Source organism: Rhineura floridana, chromosome 2, assembly GCF_030035675.1.
Source record: "Rhineura floridana isolate rRhiFlo1 chromosome 2, rRhiFlo1.hap2, whole genome shotgun sequence".
NCBI classification, from domain to species: domain Eukaryota; kingdom Metazoa; phylum Chordata; class Lepidosauria; order Squamata; family Rhineuridae; genus Rhineura; species Rhineura floridana.
This window is the reverse complement of record NC_084481.1, coordinates 239,823,915-239,847,936: the sequence shown is the minus strand read 5'-3', so window position 1 is coordinate 239,847,936 and position 24,022 is coordinate 239,823,915. Positions and strand designations below refer to the sequence as shown.

The 24,022-nt window shown below is 44.2% G+C and overlaps 2 protein-coding genes across 6 annotated transcripts in view; one reads left to right on the top strand and one right to left on the bottom strand.

Moving 5' to 3' along the window:
• Positions 1 to 1,045: 1,045 nt before the first annotated feature.
• Positions 1,046 to 6,740, bottom strand: LOC133377877 (serine/arginine-rich splicing factor 3-like). 2 transcript variants are annotated; one of them, XM_061612667.1, is made up of 6 exons: positions 6,719 to 6,740; positions 5,417 to 5,624; positions 4,650 to 4,784; positions 2,589 to 2,627; positions 1,653 to 1,739; positions 1,046 to 1,366 (listed from the first exon to the last, which is right to left on the bottom strand). In XM_061612667.1, exons 2-6 carry the CDS (start codon positions 5,620 to 5,622, stop codon positions 1,339 to 1,341), a joined length of 495 nt encoding a protein of 164 aa, XP_061468651.1. In that variant the 5' UTR covers positions 5,623 to 5,624; positions 6,719 to 6,740; the 3' UTR covers positions 1,046 to 1,338. The 2 variants fall into 2 exon arrangements, with proteins under 2 accessions (XP_061468651.1, XP_061468650.1); XM_061612666.1 differs by lacking the exon at positions 6,719 to 6,740 and adding an exon at positions 6,306 to 6,460.
• A 292-nt stretch (positions 6,741 to 7,032) lies between these two features.
• LOC133378466 (peptidase inhibitor 16-like) overlaps positions 7,033 to 24,022 on the top strand; it is a 62,512-nt gene continuing 45,522 nt past the window's right edge. For 3 of the 4 annotated variants that reach the window (XM_061613326.1, XM_061613327.1, XM_061613325.1), the window contains exons 1-3: positions 7,033 to 7,121; positions 21,857 to 22,075; positions 23,851 to 23,960. In XM_061613326.1, coding sequence (XP_061469310.1) covers positions 7,119 to 7,121; positions 21,857 to 22,075; positions 23,851 to 23,960 — 332 coding nt within the window. In that variant the 5' untranslated portion in view covers positions 7,033 to 7,118. The remainder of the gene's footprint in view (positions 7,122 to 21,856; positions 22,076 to 23,850; positions 23,961 to 24,022) is intronic. The other variant, XR_009761037.1, reaches the window with a different exon arrangement.

Below are 24,022 nucleotides of genomic sequence, written 5' to 3'. Positions count from 1 at the left end.
GGTGTCACCTCTCTGTTGATGTCACACCCGGTGCGGTCTGCACCCCCCTAGTGACGCCACTGGTAGGCAGGCAGGCTCTTTCCCCCCACCTCCATACTTGCGGTGGCAGCAGCAACGGCATTTCCTCTGCAGTCTGCTCTCTTGCCCGCGGCCCCCGTTTTACTGGTTTGCAACCCCCTTGGAGGCCGTGGCCCCCAGGTTGGGAATCACTGTCCTAGATCATAACTTATGTACAAAAAACAGAAAGTCTGACTTGCACAATTATTTTGCAACACTGCAGCTTGTTATTCTTCGTAGCTTCCAGTTTGGTCATATTGCATTTTGCAAAGCTTTTGTTTGTTGTTAATCTGGCTCCCTCCTTTAAATTTAAATAATCATATAGTGTAGAGTTCTTGCTTTGAGGTTTATGTTCACAAATATGTTTCTCTCTCAGGAACTAAGGAGCGAGTTACAATGACAAAAGTGACATTAGAAAACTTCTACAGTAATCTCACTGCACAGCATGAAGAACGGGAAATGAGGTAAAAATCCCAACTGCATGAAAATGGAACTAGTGCCATTTTCTTAACCTCAAGATTTTAAAACAATGGGTGCCCCAAATACAGCGATCTTCCTATCCTGCGAGACAGCTTTTGTAGTTCATTTCATATATAAAAAGCCTTAAAATATTGTAATACGTTATTTCTCAGTGACCATACTATCCTCTAGTTGTGCATTTCCAATATAAACACAGTGTGCACTTGGCTCTGTTGAGTGCTATAATCAAAACCAGCCTCTCCAAACACATTTTATTGCCTCCTGGACTTTATTACCTTCTAAATCTTGTACTGTATTTTGTATTGATTTCTTAATTTTATAATCTGCTTCCTGCCACAAGCAGTGGTTTTATTTATTTATTTATTTATATACCGCCCCATAGCTGAAGCTCTCTGGGCGGTTTACAGTAACTAAAAACATTAAAACAAATACAATTTAAAACATCTTTTAAAAAACAATTAAAAAATTTAAAACAATATAAAACTATCTTTAAAAATACATTACAACATTGTTCCAGTTTAGATATATTTATTTTGCTTGAAATATTTAATATCCCACTCTTCAATCTGGAAGAATGGTTGTATAATTTTTTTGTAAGCCATTTTAACAAAACAGTAGAATACAGCAAATTAATGCAATAAAAATAAAGAAGCAACATGTTCTATGTTAAAATGGAGTTTAAAACAAATAGGTCAAGAAAGATTTAAAAATCTTGGGAAATTAAAGGGTCTTCATCCAACGTCAAACAGACATCAGACTTTGTGCTAGGTGAACTTCCTGTACATTGCTCTTCCTGAAGTTCTATTTCCTGTCATTTGACCTGGAGCGGCTAGATAGAATATACATTAAAGATTCTCAGTCAAATAATGAAAGTACTTCAACATCATTATTTAAACCTTGTCACATTTGTATCTAAATAAATTTAACCTGCATTTGAAATTTCAATTAGACCAATATGCATACGGAGTTATGAAGTTTTTAATTATTCCACTAGTGAAACTAAAATTTCTCTAGTGAATATGCTACAAAAATAAACTCTGTATCCAGCCATCCAGCAACATCTGGAGGGCCAAAGGTTCCCCACACCTGCATTGGAGTAATACAAGTGTTCTTACCTACGAGATCTGGAAAATGAACGAGAGGGCTTATGATTTCTCTCCCTTGACAGTGATCTCTCTCGCCTTCTATCTCTGGAAAGGGACCTGTAAGAGAATATAATGTCTCAAGTGACTCTCAAATAAAAAAATATTTTATTGCAATATAAATGTATTTTTGAAAACAATATATTCCAACTCAATCCTTGAACAAGACAATGCTTTTCTTTGTTATTCCCATACAGTTAGCTTAAGTTCCACTACTTAAAAAAAAAAAAGAAAGATTCCAGTTAATGGCTATGACATGCAAATGCACGTGCACAGATTTTACTTTTTAACCAATGATATGCAGCACCAATGTATTAACCTGTACAATAGTTGAAATCATGCTTGAAAAGTCTTGTTTTATTAAGCACCATTTTAGATGAATTCATAATTCAACACTGATACTGAAAAATTGATTCAAAACAAAAGATATTTTATTGTATCATAGCATTTGATGCCAGAAAAACTCCAGAAGTGTTTAAAGGTGAAGTCAGATTAGGCTGTAATATTTTAGTATTAAACATATTCTGCATGTACAAACATTGTTATGTAGCATACTGATAATTGTGGTGAAAAAGCATTTTCTTGAAAAGAGTTAAAGAAATTTATGGCAATTCAATTATACAATTTAATATTTAAGCTACCCTTCGGTGATAGTCTGGGCTATAAATACTCCATCTTTGTTATTTGATTTCTACATAGAGATGTGAAAGCCCAGAAAAATTCCGGGTAAAAACATTTCCTTGAATTCTCGTTTTCCCAAGGGAAAAAGGACCCTCCCCCAATTTTTCCAGCTTCTTCCCACACCTTCAACATCTCTATTTCTGTACAGCACTCTATTTTAAAAGGGGGGGGCACTTATGATATAGGCAAGCTCTAGACAATTCAAATTCAACAACATGAATAGTTTACCTGCTGCGGCTGCGGGAGAAGCTTCTCCTTCGAGGAGATCTACAATCAAAAACAGGAAAGTGAGCATTTTCATCAATCCAACATTACTGGGGTGAGGCAATTCCCAACTTTTCAAATCACTGTTGGGCCCAGTGAATGTGCCAAATACATGGCACCCATCGTCCAGCCAAAAGGAAAGATTCAGGCATTAAAAAAACTTAAGTGTGATCAGCACGCTTCCAACCATGAGTTTGCTTGAACTAACGCATCAGAAGCAAACCTGTCCAATGCAGCACTTCCATCTCAACTAAAACCACTGCCTAGAACACTAATGTCCCACAAGTAGTCCCAAAATTGGTATAGACCAGCATTTTGGAACCCATGCAAGGTAAAGAGTCCTCAACAGGACATAAGGTATCAAGTGAAAGACTAATGCACACAGTGACAAGCCATTAAACACCATTGGAAATGCACATTTGGGAATGTAAAATTTTAAAATGTCATTGTGTGTTTAGTATAAAGAACCTTAGTTTGCCCAGTTTATCCCAAAAGTAATTGTTTTAAGTTTTGAAAACTGTTAGTAAAACCATTTAAAGGTGAAAGGAAGTGGCAGATTTTTGCAAGGAAAACCTAAGTTAGCAATTTAAGTGTAGTTTGCCATCTCACATGCAAATATACTGCAGTTTAGTTTCTTATATTAAGTTTCCTTAACACCCTTAAAAGTTTTATTCAAGCAACATAATGTATTTACCACGAAATTATGCACAGCCAGCCTTTGATTGAGAAAAAATAATTACTTATAAGCTGCTTACTCCTTATTTTAACCAGCAGTAAACTGTATAAGCAGGAAAAACTTACTAGTTTTTGGTTTCAACAAGCTAGAAATGGTGAGGTGAGGCTGCCGGACTGACTGCCAAGAAGAATTTGCTGAAAAGGTTTTGCCAGATGTTGCGTTGTATTTAGTTGGTTGGCGAAGGGGGTGTTGTGGATTTTTCCTGCTTTTTTGTTAGCCGAAGGCTGCTGCTGTAGTTGTTGTGAAGACATTTGGTAAATAAACAGCTGAGCTGATTGGCCGGGAATGTGTGGGCGGTCGAGGTGGCTGCTGCCGAATTGGTTAAGGTTGGAGAGAAGGCTGAGAGAAAACAGCATGCTCAGGAACCAAAGGGCGGTGGAACCTGACGACTGGCCATGCCTGGGTCATGTGAAACGACACCAGCCAAGCTGAATGGGGCGCGCTGGTCACATGACGCTGAAAGGGCTAGTTGACTGGCTAATGCAGACTCGGAGGGTGGTGAGAAGAGACATGATGGTGACTCTGTAACGGGTTCATTTTTATTAATAGATGGACCAAAAAAGCATAAAAAAATGAAAAACAAGCTATCAGTACAACCATCTATTAGCTAACAAATACTCCTATTGTGTTCTACAGTGAAAGGGAATGTTTCACTCTTATCTTGTATGGACTTCATTCACCTGCAACAGGTTAAGACAAGCGCTTGCAGAAATAAAGATTTTAAGTATTGAAATGAATACTTAACACCCAAAAAACTTGTCAGGGTCAGAGAATCCATTACCGTGTAAAAATCTGCTTTATTTTGAAATTTATTATTGCAGAACTCAAAAGATGGTTATAATTCAATAGTTTCACTACTGTCAAATTTAGCTAAGCAACTGTTCATTGCTTCAGAGTTCTTAAAACAGTTGCCTGTCTGGCATTACTTGTGCTAAAACGGAAAAAACTCTTGAGTGGAAAAAAGCCAAGCTGTTGTATGGAATGTTTACCACAATGGTGTAAAGAAAAGCAAAAAACCAAGTTGGAGTACTGGGAAGAAAAAGGAAGCAGACTGGAGATGAACAGATTTCAGAAGGAGAGATGATAATCCATGTTAGAGGGCACTATCAACTGGTATAGACACCTAAGGATAAAAGTCAGTGTTCAACACAATGTATCTCTCTAACACATGTTTAATGCTTTAGAATTTGATGACTGGATATTGATACCAATCAATTTTTTAAAAAGTCTATTATGCCATATTGGTAATACTGCCAACATCTCTATTCAAGTTCTTTGATCTTAAATACCTGCGGCGAGGCGGAGGACTTCTCCTGCGATAGTCATCTCGAGGACGTCTACCCCATGAGGGAGGTGGACCACGGTTCCGGCTACGTTTTTCACCACTGGATAGTTCCACCCTGACACGACACCCGCACAGTGTTCTGAGAGGCAAGACAAGCACTGTTAGTGCTAACAACTTAATAAAAGTACGCAAAACACTTCAACAAATTTGGAAAGAACCTCTGCACCTGTATCTTGTATTTCCCAAGATAATTAAACTTTGACAGAAAACACTACAAATAGAGACCAGTATATCATTTTTAAGAAGCAGTCAGCACTTAAAAACTGCTTTGCCAATATAGAATGCATATTTGGCTCCAATTTTAATGTTTCCTATAGACATCAAAATACAAATGTTTTTAAACCAACGTTTATACTGTCTGTAGTATGACTGGAGTGCAAAATTTTAAAAGCTCAAGAATGATATGCAACGTGCTTAAATTGCACTCAAACTCTTTTATTATGCAAACAAAGAATCCACTCATCTTTGCACAAATCTAACAGATTGTTAGTATGAATTACATTTCCTTGAAAGAAATCAGTTATATTTCTTATATAACACAGCTGGGCTATTTGTAATCAAGAAAGCCAGACACTTGCCAATTTTTTCCCAACAAGTCTATTTTCCAACATATTCTATATTGTTAATATAACTAATTAATTTGTGTATTACATTTCTAGATCTTAGTACCCATATATGAAGGCCTCAACCCAAATGTAAGTGAATCTTTACCTCCCATCTAGTTCTCTGACTGCATCAGCAGCATCACGTGGGTCTTCAAATTCAACGAAAGCAAAACCAGGGGGATTCCTAGCAACCCACACACTACGTAGTGGTCCATAGTATCCAAATGCTCGTTCCAATTCAGTTTTGTTGCTATTGTTCCCAAGGTTACCTACATAAACCTTGCAGTCCAGCGGACACGAATCACGATGCATCTCTGAAAGGAATGCAAGAGAAAAAGTTGTCTGTCTTCTATTTGTAATATTTACCATGCAGCGGGGGAATTTTTTAATCAGTAATTCCCAAACGTTTCCCCTCACAGTCCACTTGAAAATTGTTGAGGATCTTGGTGGACTGCTAAATGATTTTTCTGCCTGTTGTTGTAACTGCAATTCTATAGAATTCAAATTGTAATACAATAAAATACAATATAATAAAGAAGCAATAAAAATAACTAAGAATATTCAGTGTGATGGATGTACCATCTCCCATCATCAACCACATATCCAGACACACCACACCATCTGAATGAAGCTCATGGGCCACCGTTTGGGAACCCATGTTTTAGATTATAAAGTACTTATAATAGTCTAGAATTCAGATGCTGAAAATACACTGCAAATGACTCGACTTACAACTGACAAAGCATTTAGACACTCAAACCTATCTTATGTCTATTTTACAACTATAAAAACTAACGATCTGCCTTTGTAACCCATAAGCAATCTCCAAGTGAAAAAACCTAGACTTAAATAATAGTTTATCCTTCCCCCATTTTAGGGAGTCTAGGCAGAAGCAGTCGTCTGGGAAGAGCTGTATGTTTCAAATCCCCAACAGGCCTCCTACATGCAGCCTGCGGGTTTGCAAGTTGGGCCTCCAGACTTGCTGCTACGCCTACCTCCTGGCGCGCCACTGAGCCGCTCCCCGCTCATCCGGGCGGCCTTTGGCCCCAGAAGCTCCCTCGTTCGCCTGGAGTCACTCTGGCATGTGTTAACGATCCTGTCCCTCGTGCTCAGTCAACGCGTCTCCCCCTTCATCCCCGGGACCAGCATCCTGGCAGGAAACCTGACGTTACTCTAGCCATACAAAGCGGTGGCGGTTCCTCGTCCGCTGCCGAAACCGCGAGGCCTTCCATCCCGACCAAGCCCCTCCCTCACCGGCTTCCGGGCCAGGAGCGCAACGAGCTCTTCTCAGTGACTGCTACACTTTCTATCGCCTCCACCGTCTCCTTCGCTTCGTCCCTCAGCCACCTAGCTCTACCGGCATCGCGCTCGCTTTCCCGCCCAGACTCGATCCTACTACCCCACTCACCTCGTCGCAGTGGACAAAATGGCGGACGCTGCCCGCACACCGCCAGTTTATATACGTCCTGCCCATCTAGCACGTGTCCAGGGCTTTCACCAATTACAAACCGCGTCTCCAGTGATTGACGTTTCCGACGTCCTACCCTCTTTCAGGAGGACCCAGCTCTGTCTCCAGGAGCCGCTCCGCCTTGACGCGCTTATTCAGAAGTGTCTGCTCCTATTGGCTATTAGGCGGGGTTGCGCTCACCATAGCAACCAGAGCATAGGGGCCGACAGTACCTCACGGAGGCCCTGCAGGGGCGGGTTTTATGACAGAGCTGTGGTGGTCTCAGTAGTTTCCTCTAACACGTAATGCCGGCGATGCTTCGCTCAGCTGCTACGTCCCCTCTTTGCAGGGCTGGCGTAACATGGTAAGCATGGCAGGAAGGCGCCCCTAAGCCTGGGGAAAAAATTAAACGCCTGGGAAACGCTCTTCTCACGCGCCCTCCCTCGCAGTCGCTCCTGCCGCCGCCAACCCCCTCCGGCAGCTCCTGACATCAGCGTCGCCTCCTGCGGGGCCTGCCGGAGCAGACGGGCAGCGGAACGCCAGAGGCGCCTCATCCCAGCCTTAGGAGCGCGTCTCCCGGCGGCCGCCTGCAGGCTTGGGGCGAGCGGCCTCTGTGGCTCTGCCACTCGGCAGAGGCTGCTTTCCGGCTGGTTTGCCCTTTGCGCGGAGGCAGGAGCGGAGGCGACATCAGGAGAGAAAGGATGGGGAAGGCTGGGGGGAGGGAAGAGACCTGTACCGTGGGGAGACCGGGGCAGGGCCCCTTCGCGGCAGGGCCCCTTTCAAACGGCAGGACCCTCGGCTCGGAAACGCATGCCTCTTTGAACCTGTGCCTCTGGGCATGTGCAGAGACAGTCAGTCGAGCCGCCAGGTTTCGGTGAAGCGTCTGGGTTCCAGCTTTCTTCTGAGGGCCAAACGAGACGGGACCGGAGTGATCCATCGCTTTGTCTCTGGTTCAAAGCAGCTGTTTGAGCCGGGGTTGGGATTTAGATGAGGGTCGCAGCACTGGGGAAGGATCTGCCAAGCCTTTCTGTCTCCGTGGCGAGACGGCGTTTGGAATGCTGTGTACGGTTCTGGTCGCCTTACATCAAAAAGGATATTATTGAGTTGGAAAGGGGTCAGATAAGGGCAACCAAAACGATCAAGGGGATGGAGGGACTCTCCTATGAGGAAAGGTTGCAGCATTGGGGGCTTTTTAGTTCAAAGAAAAGGTCAGTAAGAGGTGACATGATAGACGTGTATACAATTATGCATGGCATAGAGAAGGAGAAGTTTTTCTGCTCTCTCATAAAACTAGAACTAGTGGACATCCAAAGAAGTTGAACGTTGGAAGATTCAGGACCAGTAGTGTAGTGGCATATTCAGAGGTGTGGGGTCTCTTCATGTTAGTCACAACCATGCTCCTCCCCCCTTTTTTGCTGCTGGGTTGAGAATGACAACACCTTCTCCCACAACAACAGAAGTGCCTAGGAGCCAATAAGCAAGAAAGAGAACAGTGTTAATTACTGAGAATCATAGAATCATAGAGTTGGAAGGGGCCTTGTAGGCCATCGAGTCCAATCCCCTGCTCACAGCAGGAAATCCACAGCTAGAGCATCTCCTGCAGATAGCTGTCCAGCCTCTGCTTGATGACATCCAGCGAAGGGGATCCCACCACCTCCCTAGGCAGTCGTTTCCATTGCCGAACTGCCCTTACTGTCAAGAAGTTCCTTCTAATGTCCAATCAGAATCTACGCTCCTGCAACTTAAAACCATTAGCCCTAGTCCTACCCTCTGGGGCAGCAGAGAACAAATCTGTACCCTCCTCTATGTGACAGTCCTTCAGGTACTTAAAGAGTGCAATCATGTCACCCCTCAGCCGCCTCTTCACCAGACTGAACATGCCAAGTTCCTTCAACCTTTCCTCATAAGACTTGTTCTCCATACCGGCTATCATCCTCGTCGCCCTCCTCTGAACCCGCTCCAACTTGTCTATATCTTTCTTAAAATGAGGCGCCCAGAACTGAACGCAGTATTCCAGATGAGGCCTGACTAATGCAGAATATAGTGGGACTATTACTTCCCTCGACCTGGAAACTATAGCTCTGTTTATGCAGCCAAAACTGCGTTTGCCTTTTTTGCCGCAGCATCACACTGCTGGGTCATGTTCAACTTGCGATCCACCACAATTCCAAGGTCCTTCTCACACGCACTAGTGCTAAGCTGGGTATTTCCCATCCTGTACCCGTGCATTTTGTTTTTGTGGCCTAAATGCAGAATCTTGCATTTGTCTTTATTGAATTTCATTTTATTAATTTCAGCCCAATTTTCTAATCTATCCAGGTCCCTTTGGATTTTATTCCTGTCTTCCATTGTGTTAGCTATCCCTCCCAGTTTCGTATCATTCGCAAACTTCATAAGGCTTCCCTCCACCCCGTCATCTAAGTCATTGATAAAAATGTTGAAGAGTATCGGCCCCAGGACAGAACCCTGTGGCACTCCACTCGAAACCTCCTTCCAGTCCGAAGCAGAGCCACCGACGACCACTCTTTGAGTACGGTTTTCCAACCAGTTGTGAATCCACCTGACAGTATTTCCATGTAGTCCGCATTTGACCAGTTTGCTAATCGAAAGGTCGTGGGGGACTTTGTCAAACGCTTTGCTGAAATCTAGATAGATGACATCTACAGCATTTCCACCATCTACTAAGCTAGTGACCCCATCAAAAAAAGAGATGAGATTAGTTTGACAGGATTTTTTCTTGACAAACCCATGCTGGCTCCTACTAATCACAGCATTGTCATCTAGATAGTTGCCAATGGACTCTTTTATTATCCGTTCTAATATCTTTCCCGGTATTGAAGTCAGACTGACCGGCCTGTAATTCCCCGGATCTTCTTTTTTTACCCTTTTTAAAGAGCGGGATGACGTTTGCCCGTCTCCAGTCCTCCGGCACCTCTCCCGTTCTCCAGGATTTCTCAAAGATGATGGCAAGAGGTTCCGAGAGTACATCAGCAAATTCCTTCAATACTCTGGGATGCAGTTCATCAGGCCCTGGAGATTTGAACTCATTTAGGTTAACTAGGTATTTCCTGACTATCTCCTTATCAATCTTGAACTGCAATCCCGACCCCTTACTGAGATTGCTACCGATGCAAGGTTGCACACTGTTCCCTTTTTGGGAGAAAACAGAGGCAAAATAGGCGTTGAGCAGCTCTGCCTTTTCCTTGTTATCTGTCAACATTTTGCTGAGAGTGTTCTCAGTGGCAGACTTACCTCCTTTCACTCTGATTGGCTCCAATCAGCAGTAAAGAGCAAGAAAGCATGTTAGAAGACTCTTCTCACTGGCTAACACATTCCCTTTTCATGTTGATTGGCTCGTAGGATGCTGGAGACACTGGGACCCTGCTCCCCCAAAAGTAAGGGGTCTAAGACTCCCTGAGACCCTGGACAACTACACTCCTGTTTAAGACAGAAAAAAGAAAGTATTGCTACACACAGAGCATAATTAAACAGGAGGCAGTGATGGCCACCAACTTGGATGGCTTTAAAAGAGGATTAGACAAATACATGGAGGATAAGACTACTTATGGCTACTAGTCATGGTGGCTATGTTCTGCCTCCATGGCCAGAGGCAGTATGCTTTTGAATAGAGTTGCTGGAAATAGCAGGAGGGGAGAGGGCTGTTGAACTCGGATCCTGCTTGTGGGCTTCCTATGGGTATCTGGTTGGCCACTGTGAAAATAGGATGCTGGACTAGATGGGCCACTGGCCTCATCCAACGGCTCGGTTCTTATGTTCTCTCTATGTGTGGCTTTGCTGACTTAAATTGCTCCCACCCACCTGAAGCTGCTACATTTGTAAGCAGCAGAAGGCAGATGGTGGCGGTAGACAAGTTTTTGTTGTTGTTGTCATGCCAGCTTGCCCCTGGCCTGCAACTAAAATGGCTGCAGAGCAAGAAATTGTGAGGTCTTCCTTTTTGGTACTCTTTTGATAGCCTGGGACCCTGAAAGGTTAACATGTGGCTTTGCTAAGGGATGTGAGTTGGCAGTTTTACAGCCTCAGCTGAAGATAATTACAAGGCCCAGCTAACACCTTGTTATCAGCAAAGGGGCCTGGTCCTACAGGGACTCATTTGATGCCATCATACACACACACAGAGCTGATTGTTCTGCTATTCTTCCTTACATGTGAGTTGGTTCTGAAATCCTCTGTGAGAATTTTATGGGGAGGGGCATTTAAAAATGCTTCCTAGCACATTGGGGAGAGGGCTGCAGTCAGTGGTGTGCTGGTAAATGTTTAACAACCAGCTCGCAAAATTTCTGAAAATTTAACAATCGGCTCTCGCGAGCCGGTGCGAGCCGTCTCCAGCACACCGCTGGCTGCAATCCAGAACTGTTGCAGCCCACCACCTCATTTGGTGTAACATGTTGGATGGTTCTGAGGCCAGCAGCAGAGCTGGGTATAAAGTCCTCTCTCCCTTACAGCCCTTCTAAGAGGAGCAGATAGTAAATAAATATGAAGAACTCCTCCCTGCTGTGAAGATAAACTTATGCCCAGTTTAACAGCTGTGCTTGGCTAAAGCCAATGCAAACATCTGGAAAGGTTGTTACTTAATAGAGATCAACAGCTGCTTGCCAACAGATCCCTCCGGTGCAGCGACAGACAGTCCCTTCTTATCCAGCTGAGCTCCACAGGCTACTTTAGCAGCAGTTGCTAAGCAGGAAGAGAGAAGAGTTTTAGGTATGGAGAGAGTGGACAGAGAATCTTGCTGTACTAATCGCATTGTCTCTGCACTCCTATCCAAAACAGACAAGGCACAGACCCTGACTAACAGGTTCTGAGGCCCACACGCTAACAGCCATTTGCAACAAGGAGTGGTGTCATCTATTTAGCCAGCAGGAGGAGAAACATTTGCTTTGACAGAAGCACAAGAAAGGTCCTGGTTCTACTCCATTTCCAAGCATGAAGCTGTCCTTGACACAGAATCAGCAGTCCTGGGATGAATTGCCCACCCTGTTCTAGCCGTATCATTTTGTAGAACTCAACACAGGAAGTTTCCCTCTCTTCTTTCCTATATGACAGGCAGGATTCACATGACGAGGGCTACAAACAATACAGACAGAGGGGGTGGGAATCCCATCCTACAGCTAGACCAGCTTTCAATAGATTTGTATGACTATGGGGTTTCCCCACATGGAATAGCAGAAGAGGAGTCCTCCTGCTGGATCAAACCAAAGGTTTATCTAGACCAGCACCTTGTTACTCACAATGGCCAACCAGATGCAGGGCCCGAAGGCAATGGCCCTCTCTTGCTTTTGTTCCCAAGCAGCTGACACGGCGTCTCTGATCCTATATAGCCATTGTGTCTGGTAGCCACTGACAGCTTTATTGTCTATTAATTTGTCTAATCCTCTTTTGAAGCTGTGTAAATTGGTGGCTGACATCACTACCACACATCTGTGGGAGTGAATTACATAGTTCAACTATTTGCTGTATGAAGTAGTACTTCCTTCCTCCATTCTTCCTCCCTTCAGCCTCAATGGATGACCCTAGTATTATGAGACAGGGAGGGGAAAAAAATCTCTGTCCACTTTCTCCGCCCCATGCATACTTTTATACACAGTGGAGACTGGTGGCTCTGATGTCAGTGAGGCAGTAAATCTGCTCCAGGGTGTAGTCCAAACTTTCAAGGAGCTGATTAAGGTACTTCACCTTGGACAGTTCCTTGAAAGTTCAGACTAAAACCCGGAGTGGATTCACTGCCCCACTGACATCAGAGCCACCAGTCTCCACTGTTTCTACGTCTCTGTCATGTCCCCCATTACTCATCTTTTTCTAAACTAAATAGCCCCAAATGTTGGACTTTCCTTATAGGGGAGCTGCTCCAGTCCCTGGATCATTTTGGTTGCCCTTATCTGCACATTTTCCAGCTCTACCATGTCCTTTTTTTGAGGTGTAGCAACCTGAACTGAGCACAATATTCCAAGCGTGATTATTATTTTGGAAGTTTTGTTTTCTAATGATCCCTAACATGGAATTCATCAGTACAGCCGGCAGCAGAGCACGGGATTGTTCATGTGGCTTCCCACCACTGTGTGGAGCTGCCAGTTATCAAGAGGGGGAAGGGTAAAGCGGTGGGGAACTTGGTGAGGTGTGGTGTGGGTGCAGCAGGTGGAGCGGCAGATTGATTCCACCGCTGTACCTGCACTGAGCTCTCTGCTGCCTTGCCCCACCACCTCTTGGCAATGTTGGGAAGCCAGGTGAGCAGCTCTGGAATTTACCTTTTTCATGTTAGGGATCATTAGGAAAGGGATTGAAAATTGAAATTATTGTATTTATATAGTAATAGTAAAAGTTACATTTATTTGTTGCTTACTATAAAAATGTCTCAAAATGACTTACAGTGATAAAATCACACAATACAAATTTTAACGTGCATCAAAAATATTATTACTGCTACCACCACCACCACCACCCTCCCTTCACCCAAAGGTCCCAGGGCGGGTTACAACAATTGGAAACACAATTAAAAACAGTTTAAAAAACCTAAACAACATCACAGAAAATAGGTTGGGTCCTAAAAATATACATCTCAGGTGTCAAAGGCCAGGGTAAAGAGGTGCGTCTTCAGCATTCACTGAAAGTTGTACAATGAAGTTGCCAGACGCACCTTGGTGGGGAGGAAGTTCCACGGATTAGGGGCTGCCACAGAGAAGGCCCTCTCCTGGGCCATCTCCTCCCGAACTTCCGAGGGTGGCAGAACTACCAAAGGGCCCCCTGTGATGATCTCAACACCCAAGATAACATTAATTGACTATAAGCGCTACTCGTGCAGTAAGGTAAAAAGGACAAATTTATTTATTCATTTATTTATTATCATTATTTTTACCCCGCCCTTTTCCAAAACTGGAGCTCACAGCGGCTTCCAGATAAAAGCACACATATAATTAAAAACATACAAAAGTCTAAATTAAAATCGAATTAAACAATTCACAGTATTAAAACCATTCATACATACAGTTAAAATAATTCAAACTCAGTTTAAAATAATACAATTAGACAATAGCAATGCAGCACCCTTCAAGTCCTGTCCTTAACAGCTTTCAGTTCCAAAGGGTTGTTGAAATAAAAAAGTCTTTGCTTGCTGACGGAAGGATGGCAAGGAGGGAGCCATTCTTGCTTCCCTAGGAAGGAAGTTCCAAAGCCTCGGGGCAGCCACCGAAAAGGACCCATCTCACGTCCCCACTAGTCATGCTTGTGAGGATGTAGGTATTGAGAGAAGGGCCTCTCCTGACGATCTCAGGGCCCGGGCAGGCTCATATAGGGAGATACGGCCTGACAGAGCCTGGACCTAAGCCATATAGGGCTTTATAGGTCATACCAGCACTTTGAATTGTGTCCAGAAACAGAGTGGCAACCAGTGGAGCTTTTGTAACAGGGGAGTCATATGGTCCCTGTAACCAGCCCCAGTTAACATTCTGGCTGCAGCACGTTGCACCAACTGAAGTTTCCGAACAGTCTTCAGAGGCAGCTCCATGTAGAGCGCGTTACAGTCATGTAAACGGGATGTAACTAAGGCATGTGTCACTGTGGCCAGATCAGACGGCTCAAGGAACGGGCGCACCCTACCCCACCCTACTAAAGTTGAACACCAAATATAGGCTTGGATATAATCATACCCTATAACTACGATTAAGGTGTGGGTGGACAGGAACACCTCTGTCTGGCACCTAAAAGTTGGTCACAATGGCACCAGGCATATCTCTATGGGTGGGGAGGGCCTTCCAAAGTTAGGGAGCCACCAGTGAAAAGGCTGATTCTCATGTTGCCACCCTCCACAGCTCCCTCAAAGGGGGCACGTGAAGAAGGTCCTCAGAATGATGATACTTACAGTATATACCATCAGTATATGCCAGAGGTGGGGAACCTTTTTCAGCCCAATGGCCACGTTCCCTCATGAACAACTTTCTAGGGGCCACATGCTAGGAGTGTGCAGGGCCAGATGCAGAAGCAAGCAGAAAAATGAATGTGACTCTTACTTCTGCAAAAGTCAGAGGTTTCTATACACACACCTCTCTCCATCCTCCATCTAAGCATCAAGGACAAATGATCTCAGTCCAAGGCCCCTTCTAGCCAGTCAAAAGCACTTGGGGAGGGCCGGTGAGGGCTGCTGTCTGACCCAGAGATGAAGGAACCAGACTGAGACAAGGTGTGATCTGTTTCTTGTTTTATTAATGTAATGGTCACATCCAAAGTGGTGCGCTTCATAGACCTGTCTACCCTGACTCACTATTTTCCCTAGCCGTTCTACCTAAGCAGTCTCTGCAGCATGTGAGGAGAGTTGACTCAGCACTAGAGTCTTGGGAGACACCTGCTTAGGAAGGGGAGGTCTTCGCGCGTAAGCAATGGCTCCAATGGAGTTCCACCCTCTGAAAGTCTCTCTTCTTGTGCCTCCTCGCACAGGGCGAGGGGGATGAGCTTCACATGGCCCATCCGGCAGCGGAGCTTTGCTAGGTAACAACGCGGGCTCTGAAAGTGGGATGCTGATTGGCGGGGAAGCATTTGAAGAGCTAGGCGGGATGCCTGCATGGCCAGGGTTGGCGTGAGCGAAGGGTCGCTTCCCAAATGTTCAGGTGGGGGACTCACAGGCAGGGCTGGAACTGCCTCAATGGGGGTGCCGGCCATGAGAGTCTGCAGACCTCCCTTTCTCCAATGCCCCCAGGAACCTCGTCCCCACCTGACTCCTCTCCCTGGTCTAACTCTCCCTGTGTCTGGGGCACAACAGCTATAGCTAGTGAGGGCCACTTTGAAAAGCCTGGAGAGTCCAGGACTGAAGCTCCCCACTCCTGGTATATATATTGTGTTCCACAGGGCAGATCCACACCATACATTTAAAACACATCCAATGCACATTTGAAGCACATATTTTTCCTCAAAGAAACCTGGGAACTGTGGTTTTCCCCTCACAGAGCTACAAATTATCAGCACCCTTAACTATTACTTATTTATTAAATTTATATCCCACCATTCCTCCCAGTAGGAACCCAGAGCGGCAAACAAAAACACTAAAATATTGAAACAAAGCAACTTTAAAAAAAACATGTTAAAACACACCATCTTTAAAAACATCATTTTAAAAAAAGGTTTAAAAACATCTTAAAAAGCAATTCCAATACAGATGCAGACTGGGATAAGGTCTCTACTTAAAAGGCTTGTTGAAAGAGGGAGGTCTTCAGTAAGCACTGAAAAGATAACAGAGATTGCACATGTCTGATATTTAAGGGGAGGGAATTCCAAAGGGTAGGTGCCACAACATTAAAGCTCTGCTTCCTATGTTGTGCAGAACAGATGTTATCTGCTGGAGGTCCTCACCTGCAGGGCATAGTGGTTGACTGGGTATATAAACGGTAAGCCGATCTTTCAAGTATCCTGGTCCCAAGCTGTATAGGGCTTTGTACACCAAAATCAGAACCTTGAACTTAGCCCAGTAGGTAATGGGCAGCCAGTGCAATTCTTTCATCAGCAGGGTGACATGTTGGCAATACCCTGCCCCAGTGACTGGTAGCCCTGCCACATTTTGCACTAGCTGTAGCTTCTCGACCAACCTAAAGGGCAGCCCCACATAGACAGCATTACAATAAGACAGCCTGGAGGTTACCAGTGCATGGACAACAGTGGTCATACTATCCCAATCCAGAAACAGCTGTAGCTGTCTTACCAGCCGAAGCTGGTAAAAGGCACTCCTAGCCACTGAGGTCACCTGGACCTCTAGCGACAAAGATGGATCTGACTATGAACCTGCTCTTTCAAAGGGAGTACAACCCCATCCAAAGCAGGCAACTGACCAATTATCCGAACTTGGGAACCACCAACCCACAGCGCCTCCCTGGAAGGGAGGAGGAGAAGGAGAGGGCATGTTAGATCATTTGCATGCTTATTGAGTTCAATGGGATTTACTCACGTCTACCTCCAGTGGCAGGGGTAATAAGAAGTTGGCAGATTCCAGGCCTCACCCTAAAATGGCAACAACTTCCAGCTGCATTACAGCCACTTTCAGGAAGGCTGGGATACCAGGCTATTTCTTTGGGGTCTGAGAAGGCCTGCTTTTTGAACACTGAGAAGCCCATTTCCATCCCAGCTGGCTATCATAAGGCCATTGTAATGTTAGAATTGTGTGCCTTAGTTTGTTTTCCTCTTGATTCCCCTTTTCCCTTTTGTGTCATGTTCTTCTTGTGCCGTGAGGGCAGGAGCTGCTTCATTTTTGTTGACATGTCACCCACTCTGGGAGCATTTGTGGCTGAGTAATGGGATATAAATGCTTTAAATATATAATAAGTAGATAAAAAATATTTTTATAGTAAGCTAGCTTATCAGGACAAGGACAACGCTAATCCTTTTTTTGCAGATGTACTAGCGCTAGTTTATTCCATACCAAAAGTTGGAGCCTTTAAAAAAATGGAATCTCCAACTGGCAGTCTGAAGTGGTTGGCCCAGAATTTAACTGCTTCACTCTTCATAATACTTGTCTACCAGTTTTTACAGCACCCTGGCTTAAATGTTTTGCTGTATCTAAAAGACCCAACTAAACCTCAGTGTTTTGCTACTTTACATTTGCATATATATATAGATAAGACAGTTTTGAAAGCAACAAACAGAACTTCACTCAAGCTTGCTCTGGATCCCTATAACGATTCCGTTAATCACCTAAATATATATCTATATATCTATATATATAAACGTAATTGTGATTAACCAAACAGAGGCTTTTGGTTAATCACAATTTAGATAGTTTAGATAGTTTGGTAGACAGTGCTGGGAAGGAGTCAGTGGTTGTGGTGCACGTTGGCACCAACGACATGGGGAAATGCAGCCGTGAGGTCCTGGAAGCAAAATTTAGGTTGCTAGGTAGGATGCTGAAAGCCAGGACCTCCAAGGTGGCTTTCTCTGAAATGCTACCGGTTCCACGCGCAGGACCAGCCAGACAGGCCCAGCTTCGCAGTCTCAATGCGTGGATGAGACGATGGTGTCGGGTGGAAGGGTTTGGATTTGTTAGGCGCTGGGGAACATTTTGGGACAAGCCGGGCCTGTACAAAAGGGACGGGCTCCACTTGAACCAGAATGGAACCAGACTGCTGGCACTTAAAATTAAAAAGGTGGCAGAGCAGCTTTTAAACTGACTGAGGGGGGAAACCCGACAGGAGCTGAGAAAGGTCCGGTTCGGAATAAACCTCCCCCCTGGGATAAAAACCAAATAAATGATGAAATGTTAAAAGGGGTAGGCCTAGAAGTAGGCATTGTGAGAGCAGGGGCACAGGATATAAATTCAGAAGAGCAAAATTACCACAGGCCTAACCACAAGTGCCAAAGACACTTGAAGAGAGACACTGCTTACAAGTGCCTGTACGCTAATGCTAGGAGCCTCCGAACCAAGATGGGAGAACTGGAGTGCTTGGTCTTAGAGGAGAGCATTGATATAGTGAGCATAACGGAGACCTGGTGGAATGGAGAAAACCAGTGGGATACGGTTATCCCTGGATATAAACTATATCGGAAGGACAGGGAAGGACGTATTGGTGGCGGAGTCGCTCTATACGTGAAAGAAGGCATTGAATCCAGCAAGCTCGAAACCCCAAAAGAGGCGGACTCCTCCACAGAATCGTTGTGGGTGGTGATACCATGCCCCAGGAGGGACTTAATACTGGGAACGATCTATCGTCCCCCTGATCAAAATGCTCAGGGAGACCTTGAGATGAGATATGAAATTGAGGAAGCATCCAAACTAGGAAATGTGGTAGTAATGGGTGACTTCAACTACCCGGACATAGACTGGCTGCATATGTGTTCCAGTCATGACAAAGAAGCAAAGTTTCTAGATATTCTAAATGACTATTCCCTAGACCAGTTGGTCATGGAACCGACCAGAGGGACGGCAACCCTGGACTTAATCCTCAGTGGGGACCGGGACCTGGTGCGAGATGTAAGTGTTGTTGAACCGATTGGGAGCAGTGACCACAGTGCTATTAAATTAAACATACATGTAAATGGCCAATTGCCAAGAAAATCCAACACGGTCACATTTGACTTCAAAAGAGGAAACTTCACAAAAATGAGGGGATTGGTAAAAAGAAAGCTGAAAAACAAAGTCCAGAGGGTCACATCACTCGAAAATGCTTGGAAGTTGTTTAAAAACACTATATTAGAAGCTCAACTGGAGTGCATACCGCAGATCAGAAAAGGTACCGCCAGGGCCAAGAAGATGCCAGCATGGTTAACGAGCAAAGTCAAGGAAGCTCTTAGAGGCAAAAAGTCTTCCTTCAAAAAATGGAAGTCTTGTCCGAATGAAAAAAATAAAAAAGAACACAAACTCTGGCAAAAGAAATGCAAGAAGACAATAAGGGATGCTAAAAAAGAATTTGAGGAGCACATTGCTAAGAACATAAAAACCAACAACAAAAAATTCTATAAATACATTCAAAGCAGGAGACCATCTAGGCAGACAATTGGACCCTTGGATGAAAAGGGAGTCACAGGTGTCCTAAAGAACGATAAGGAGATTGCAGAGAAGCTAAATGAATTCTTTGCATCTGTCTTCACAGTGGAAGATATAGGGCAGATCCCTGAACCTGAACTAACATTTGCAGGAAGGGATTCTGAGGAACTGAGACAAATAGTGGTAACGAGAGAGGAAGTTCTAAGCTTAATGGACAATATAAAAACTGACAAATCACCGGGCCCGGATGGCATCCACCCAAGAGTTCTCAAAGAACTCAAATGTGAAATTGCTGATCTGCTAACTAAAATATGTAACTTGTCCCTTGGGTCCTCCTCCGTGCCTGAGGACTGGAAAGTGGCAAATGTAACGCCAATCTTCAAAAAGGGATCCAGAGGGGATCCCGGAAATTACAGGCCAGTTAGCTTAACTTCTGTCCCTGGAAAACTGGTAGAAAGTATTATTAAAGCTAGATTAACTAAGCACATAGAAGAACAAGCCTTGCTGAAGCAGAGCCAGCATGGCTTCTGCAAGGGAAAGTCCTGTCTCAGTAACCTATTAGAATTCTTTGAGAGTGTCAACAAGCATATAGATAGAGGTGATCCAGTGGACATAGTGTACTTAGACTTTCAAAAAGCGTTTGACAAGGTACCTCACCAAAGGCTTCTGAGGAAGCTTAGCTGTCATGGAATAAGAGGAGAGGTCCTCTTGTGGATAAGGAATTGGTTAAGAAGCAGAAAGCAGAGAGTAGGAATAAATGGACAGTTCTCCCAATGGAGGGCTGTAGAAAGTGGAGTCCCTCAAGGATCGGTATTGGGACCTGTACTTTTCAACTTGTTCATTAATGACCTAGAATTAGGAGTGAGCAGTGAAGTGGCCAAGTTTGCTGACGACAGTAAATTGCGAAGAGCTCCAAAAAGACCTCTCCAAACTGAGTGAATGGGCGGAAAAATGGCAAATGCAATTCAATATAAACAAGTGTAAAATTATGCATATTGGAGCAAAAAATCTTAATTTCACATATACGCTCATGGGGTCTGAACTGGCGGTGACCGACCAGGAGAGAGACCTCGGGGTTGTAGTGGACAGCACGATGAAAATGTCGACCCAGTGTGCGGCAGCTGTGAAAAAGGCAAATTCTATGCTAGCGATAATTAGGAAAGGTATTGAAAATAAAACAGCCGATATCATAATGCCGTTGTATAAATCTATGGTGCGGCTGCATTTGGAATACTGTGTACAGTTCTGGTCGCCTCATCTCAAAAAGGATATTCTAGAGTTGGAAAAGGTTCAGAAGAGGGCAACCAGAATGATCAAGGGGATGGAGCGACTCCCTTACGAGGAAAGGTTGCAGCATTTGGGGCTTTTTAGTTTAGAGAAAAGGCGGGTCAGAGGAGACATGATAGACGTGTATAAAATTATGCATGGCATTGAGAAAGTGGATAGAGAAAAGTTCTTCTCCCTCTCTCATAATACTAGAACTCGTGGACATTCAAAGAAGCTGAATGTTGGAAGATTCAGGACAGACAAAAGGAAGTACTTCTTTACTCAGCGCATAGTTAAACTATGGAATTTGCTCCCACAAGATGCAGTAATGGCCACCAGCTTGGACGGCTTTAAAAGAAGATTAGACAAATTCATGGAGGACAGGGCTATCAATGGCTACTAGCCATGATGGCTGTGCTGTGCCACCCTAGTCAGAGGCAGCATGCTTCTGAAAACCAGTTGCCGGAAGCCCCAGGAGGGGAGAGTGTTCTTGCACTCGGGTCCTGCTTGCAGGCTTCCCCCAGGCACCTGGTTGGCCACTGTGAGAACAGGATGCTGGACTAGATGGGCCACTGGCCTGATCCAGCAGGCTCTTCTTATGTTCTTATGTTCTTATTATATTAACAAAATGTTTCAGCTTCCGCCTTCATCAGCTGCTAACATACCTATATATATGTAAATTAATATACAGTGGTGTGTGAGGCTGAGCAAACATCTTATGCTCCCTGTGCCTAAAATGTTTCAAGCAGTAAAACAGGGAGAGTGATGCTGCAATATTTTCACTATCCATGGATACTGCAGACAGATTTGTCTTTGGCTGGTAGTTGCAAAGGCAGCTAAGGGGGTTAAATGTTCTCCAGTAGTCAGAAACTTTTAAGACTGTGCCTTACAAATGGCTTGAGCTTTTCAGGGGTCTCTGAACAAATTAGGATGAGGTGGCAGTGGGTATGCTAGCTAATTAGGACAGGTACTATCTTAGGTACAAATGCAAATGCTGGGTGACTTTGGGCCAGTCACAGTCTCTCAGCCTAACCTACCTCACAGGGTTATTGTGAGGATAAAATGGAGAGGTGGGAGAAGCACGTACACCGCCTTGAGCTCCTTGGAGGAAAGATGGGATACAAATGTAATAATAAATAAAAATAAATAAAACTTATTTACAGCTGACACTGGAAAAGCTGTCTAGATTCCTGACTCCCATTTTTCCTTGTGATGACGTCTCGCTCATGTTGGGCAAAGCACCAGGCCTGTAAGCAAGCCAGAGATGCTGACCAATTTCCAGTGGGGGAGTACTCACTTCTGCAGCTGGCCTTACAAAGTGTCTTTCTATGTGATGATGCTACCTTGGTTTGTCTTAATTTCAGAGCTGGGATTCAGAACTGGAAGCCTTTGCCAAATACTATGCAACAAAATGCATTTGGGAACACCACAAGGAGCGGGGCCAGCAAGGTGAGAACTTCTTTGCCATGTCTGGCAATCTGGATGTGAAGACAGCAGTGGAAAACTGGTACAGTGAGTACCAGTATTACAATATGACCACATCAACCTGTGAAGAGGGGCAGTTGTGTGGTCACTATACACAGGTAACTGATTGTGTCACTTTGCGGGGAGCTTAGGGCAAAGCCTGGGAAATGGTACTAGCTATGATAGCTATGTTCTGCCTCCACTGTCGGAAGCAGTATGCCTCTGAATGCCAGGTGCTGGGAATCACAAGTGGGTAGAGTGCTCTTGCGCGCAGGACCTGCTTTGGGGCTTGCCAAAGGCATCTGGTTAGCCACTAAGAAAACCGGATGCTGGACTAGATGGGCCACTGGCCTGATCCAGCGGGCTCTTCTTATGTACACCCCCATGCCATTACTAAAACAGACTCCTTTGTGATGGGGCTCCATTGTTTAAGTACCTTATAAACCTTGGTTAGAAGCTGAAGGGCTTCTTGGCTTCAGTTTTAATCCACAGCCAAAAGAGTAGAGTCTAAAATAACCTAACTAGAGCACTGCTCTTGGGAAGCCCCTATGGGTATTTCTAAGCAACAGAAAAATCCAGATTGTTTTTTCTAATGCAATATATACTACAGCTAGTTTTATTATTTATTATTATTTATTAATGATATTTATTAGTTGCTTTTTTCCAAAATGAAACTCAAAGCGACTTACAAAAAAAAAAATCTGAAAAACATATGCAGAATAAAGATAACAGTGCAAAAGCAGAGCAAGCAATACTCAATGCAATAAATGGAACAATACGATAAAAACCGCAAGACACAATACAACTCAAATGTAGGTTTTCTGCTCCCCCCTGCCCCCCCCCAAACTCAGGACCTCCTAGTCCGGCCGTTGTAGCCATAGTTCCATAATATCCAATGGGCTCATGCTGGGAGGAAAGTGGGATATAACTCAAATAATAAATAAATAAAACAAATAAATAATATCCAATCCTCATGCAATGGGTATTCTTTCCCATAAAGGATTGTGTTTTAAATTGTTTTTAAATATAAATAAATAAATAAAGAGCAGCTGTTGCCACCATTGCTGTTCCAAGGATTAGGTGTTCTTTTTCTTTTTAAAAGAGCATGGATGTACACACCGATACTATGTGCATAGTACATATTGAAACTTTTAACAAGGAAAGCATCCCTTTCCCTTAGTTATGGCTCCTGCGCACCAAGGCTAGTGGGGAGACATCAGCCCCTTTCCCTGACCAACTTCCCATTGATCCTGCCATCTGTAGCTGCTGGAAACCTCATTTGCCTACCCCTTTCCCTGGAAAAGCTCATGTTCCCATTGATACTGTTGCTCAGTAGAAGGAGATGAGATTTGCTTCTATGACCTCCACCTCTAAAACAGTGTGGGTGCACTAGGGCTAGAGCAGGACAGCACACCAGATAAATAGATAGATAGATGAACTGGGGAGCACATATGTCATTTATCTTAAGCGATTAATTGTAGAATAGAAAAATGGTTGGCAGGGGATGTAGAGAGAGAGAGATGGGGTTGCAATCTCTCATCACCCACCTACTGGAAAGAGGCAGGACTAAACGTTATCACCAACCAATGTCACCTCCCAGTGATGATTGTGTTATGTTAAGTACCACCTGAACTGCACTATCATTGCAGCAATGGAAGCTCATAAAAATCACTACTAATGAGAAAATTTAAAAACATGCACAGCAAGGCTCAACATGTAGGAGAAACCAGGAAAGCAATGCATTGAGAAGAAAAAAAAGATGATCTGGATTGTCTGTAATATTTGAATGGACAAATGGTGTCAATGTGAGAGTTAAAGGCTAGGGCGCTATCATCTGTCGGCTCTTTTTCTGTCTGGAATAACAAACAGTACTGGCTCTTTCTTACTGCTGTAGGTGGTCTGGGCAAACAGTGAGCATGTTGGCTGCGGGACGGTGTTCTGTGAAACCCTGGAAATTCTGAATGACACTGACTTGCATTTGGTCGTCTGCAACTATGAGCCCCCGTAAGTTTTCTTTTGCTGGGGCCGCGGATATGTCTCCCATCCCTGAAGGACAAATATTCCAT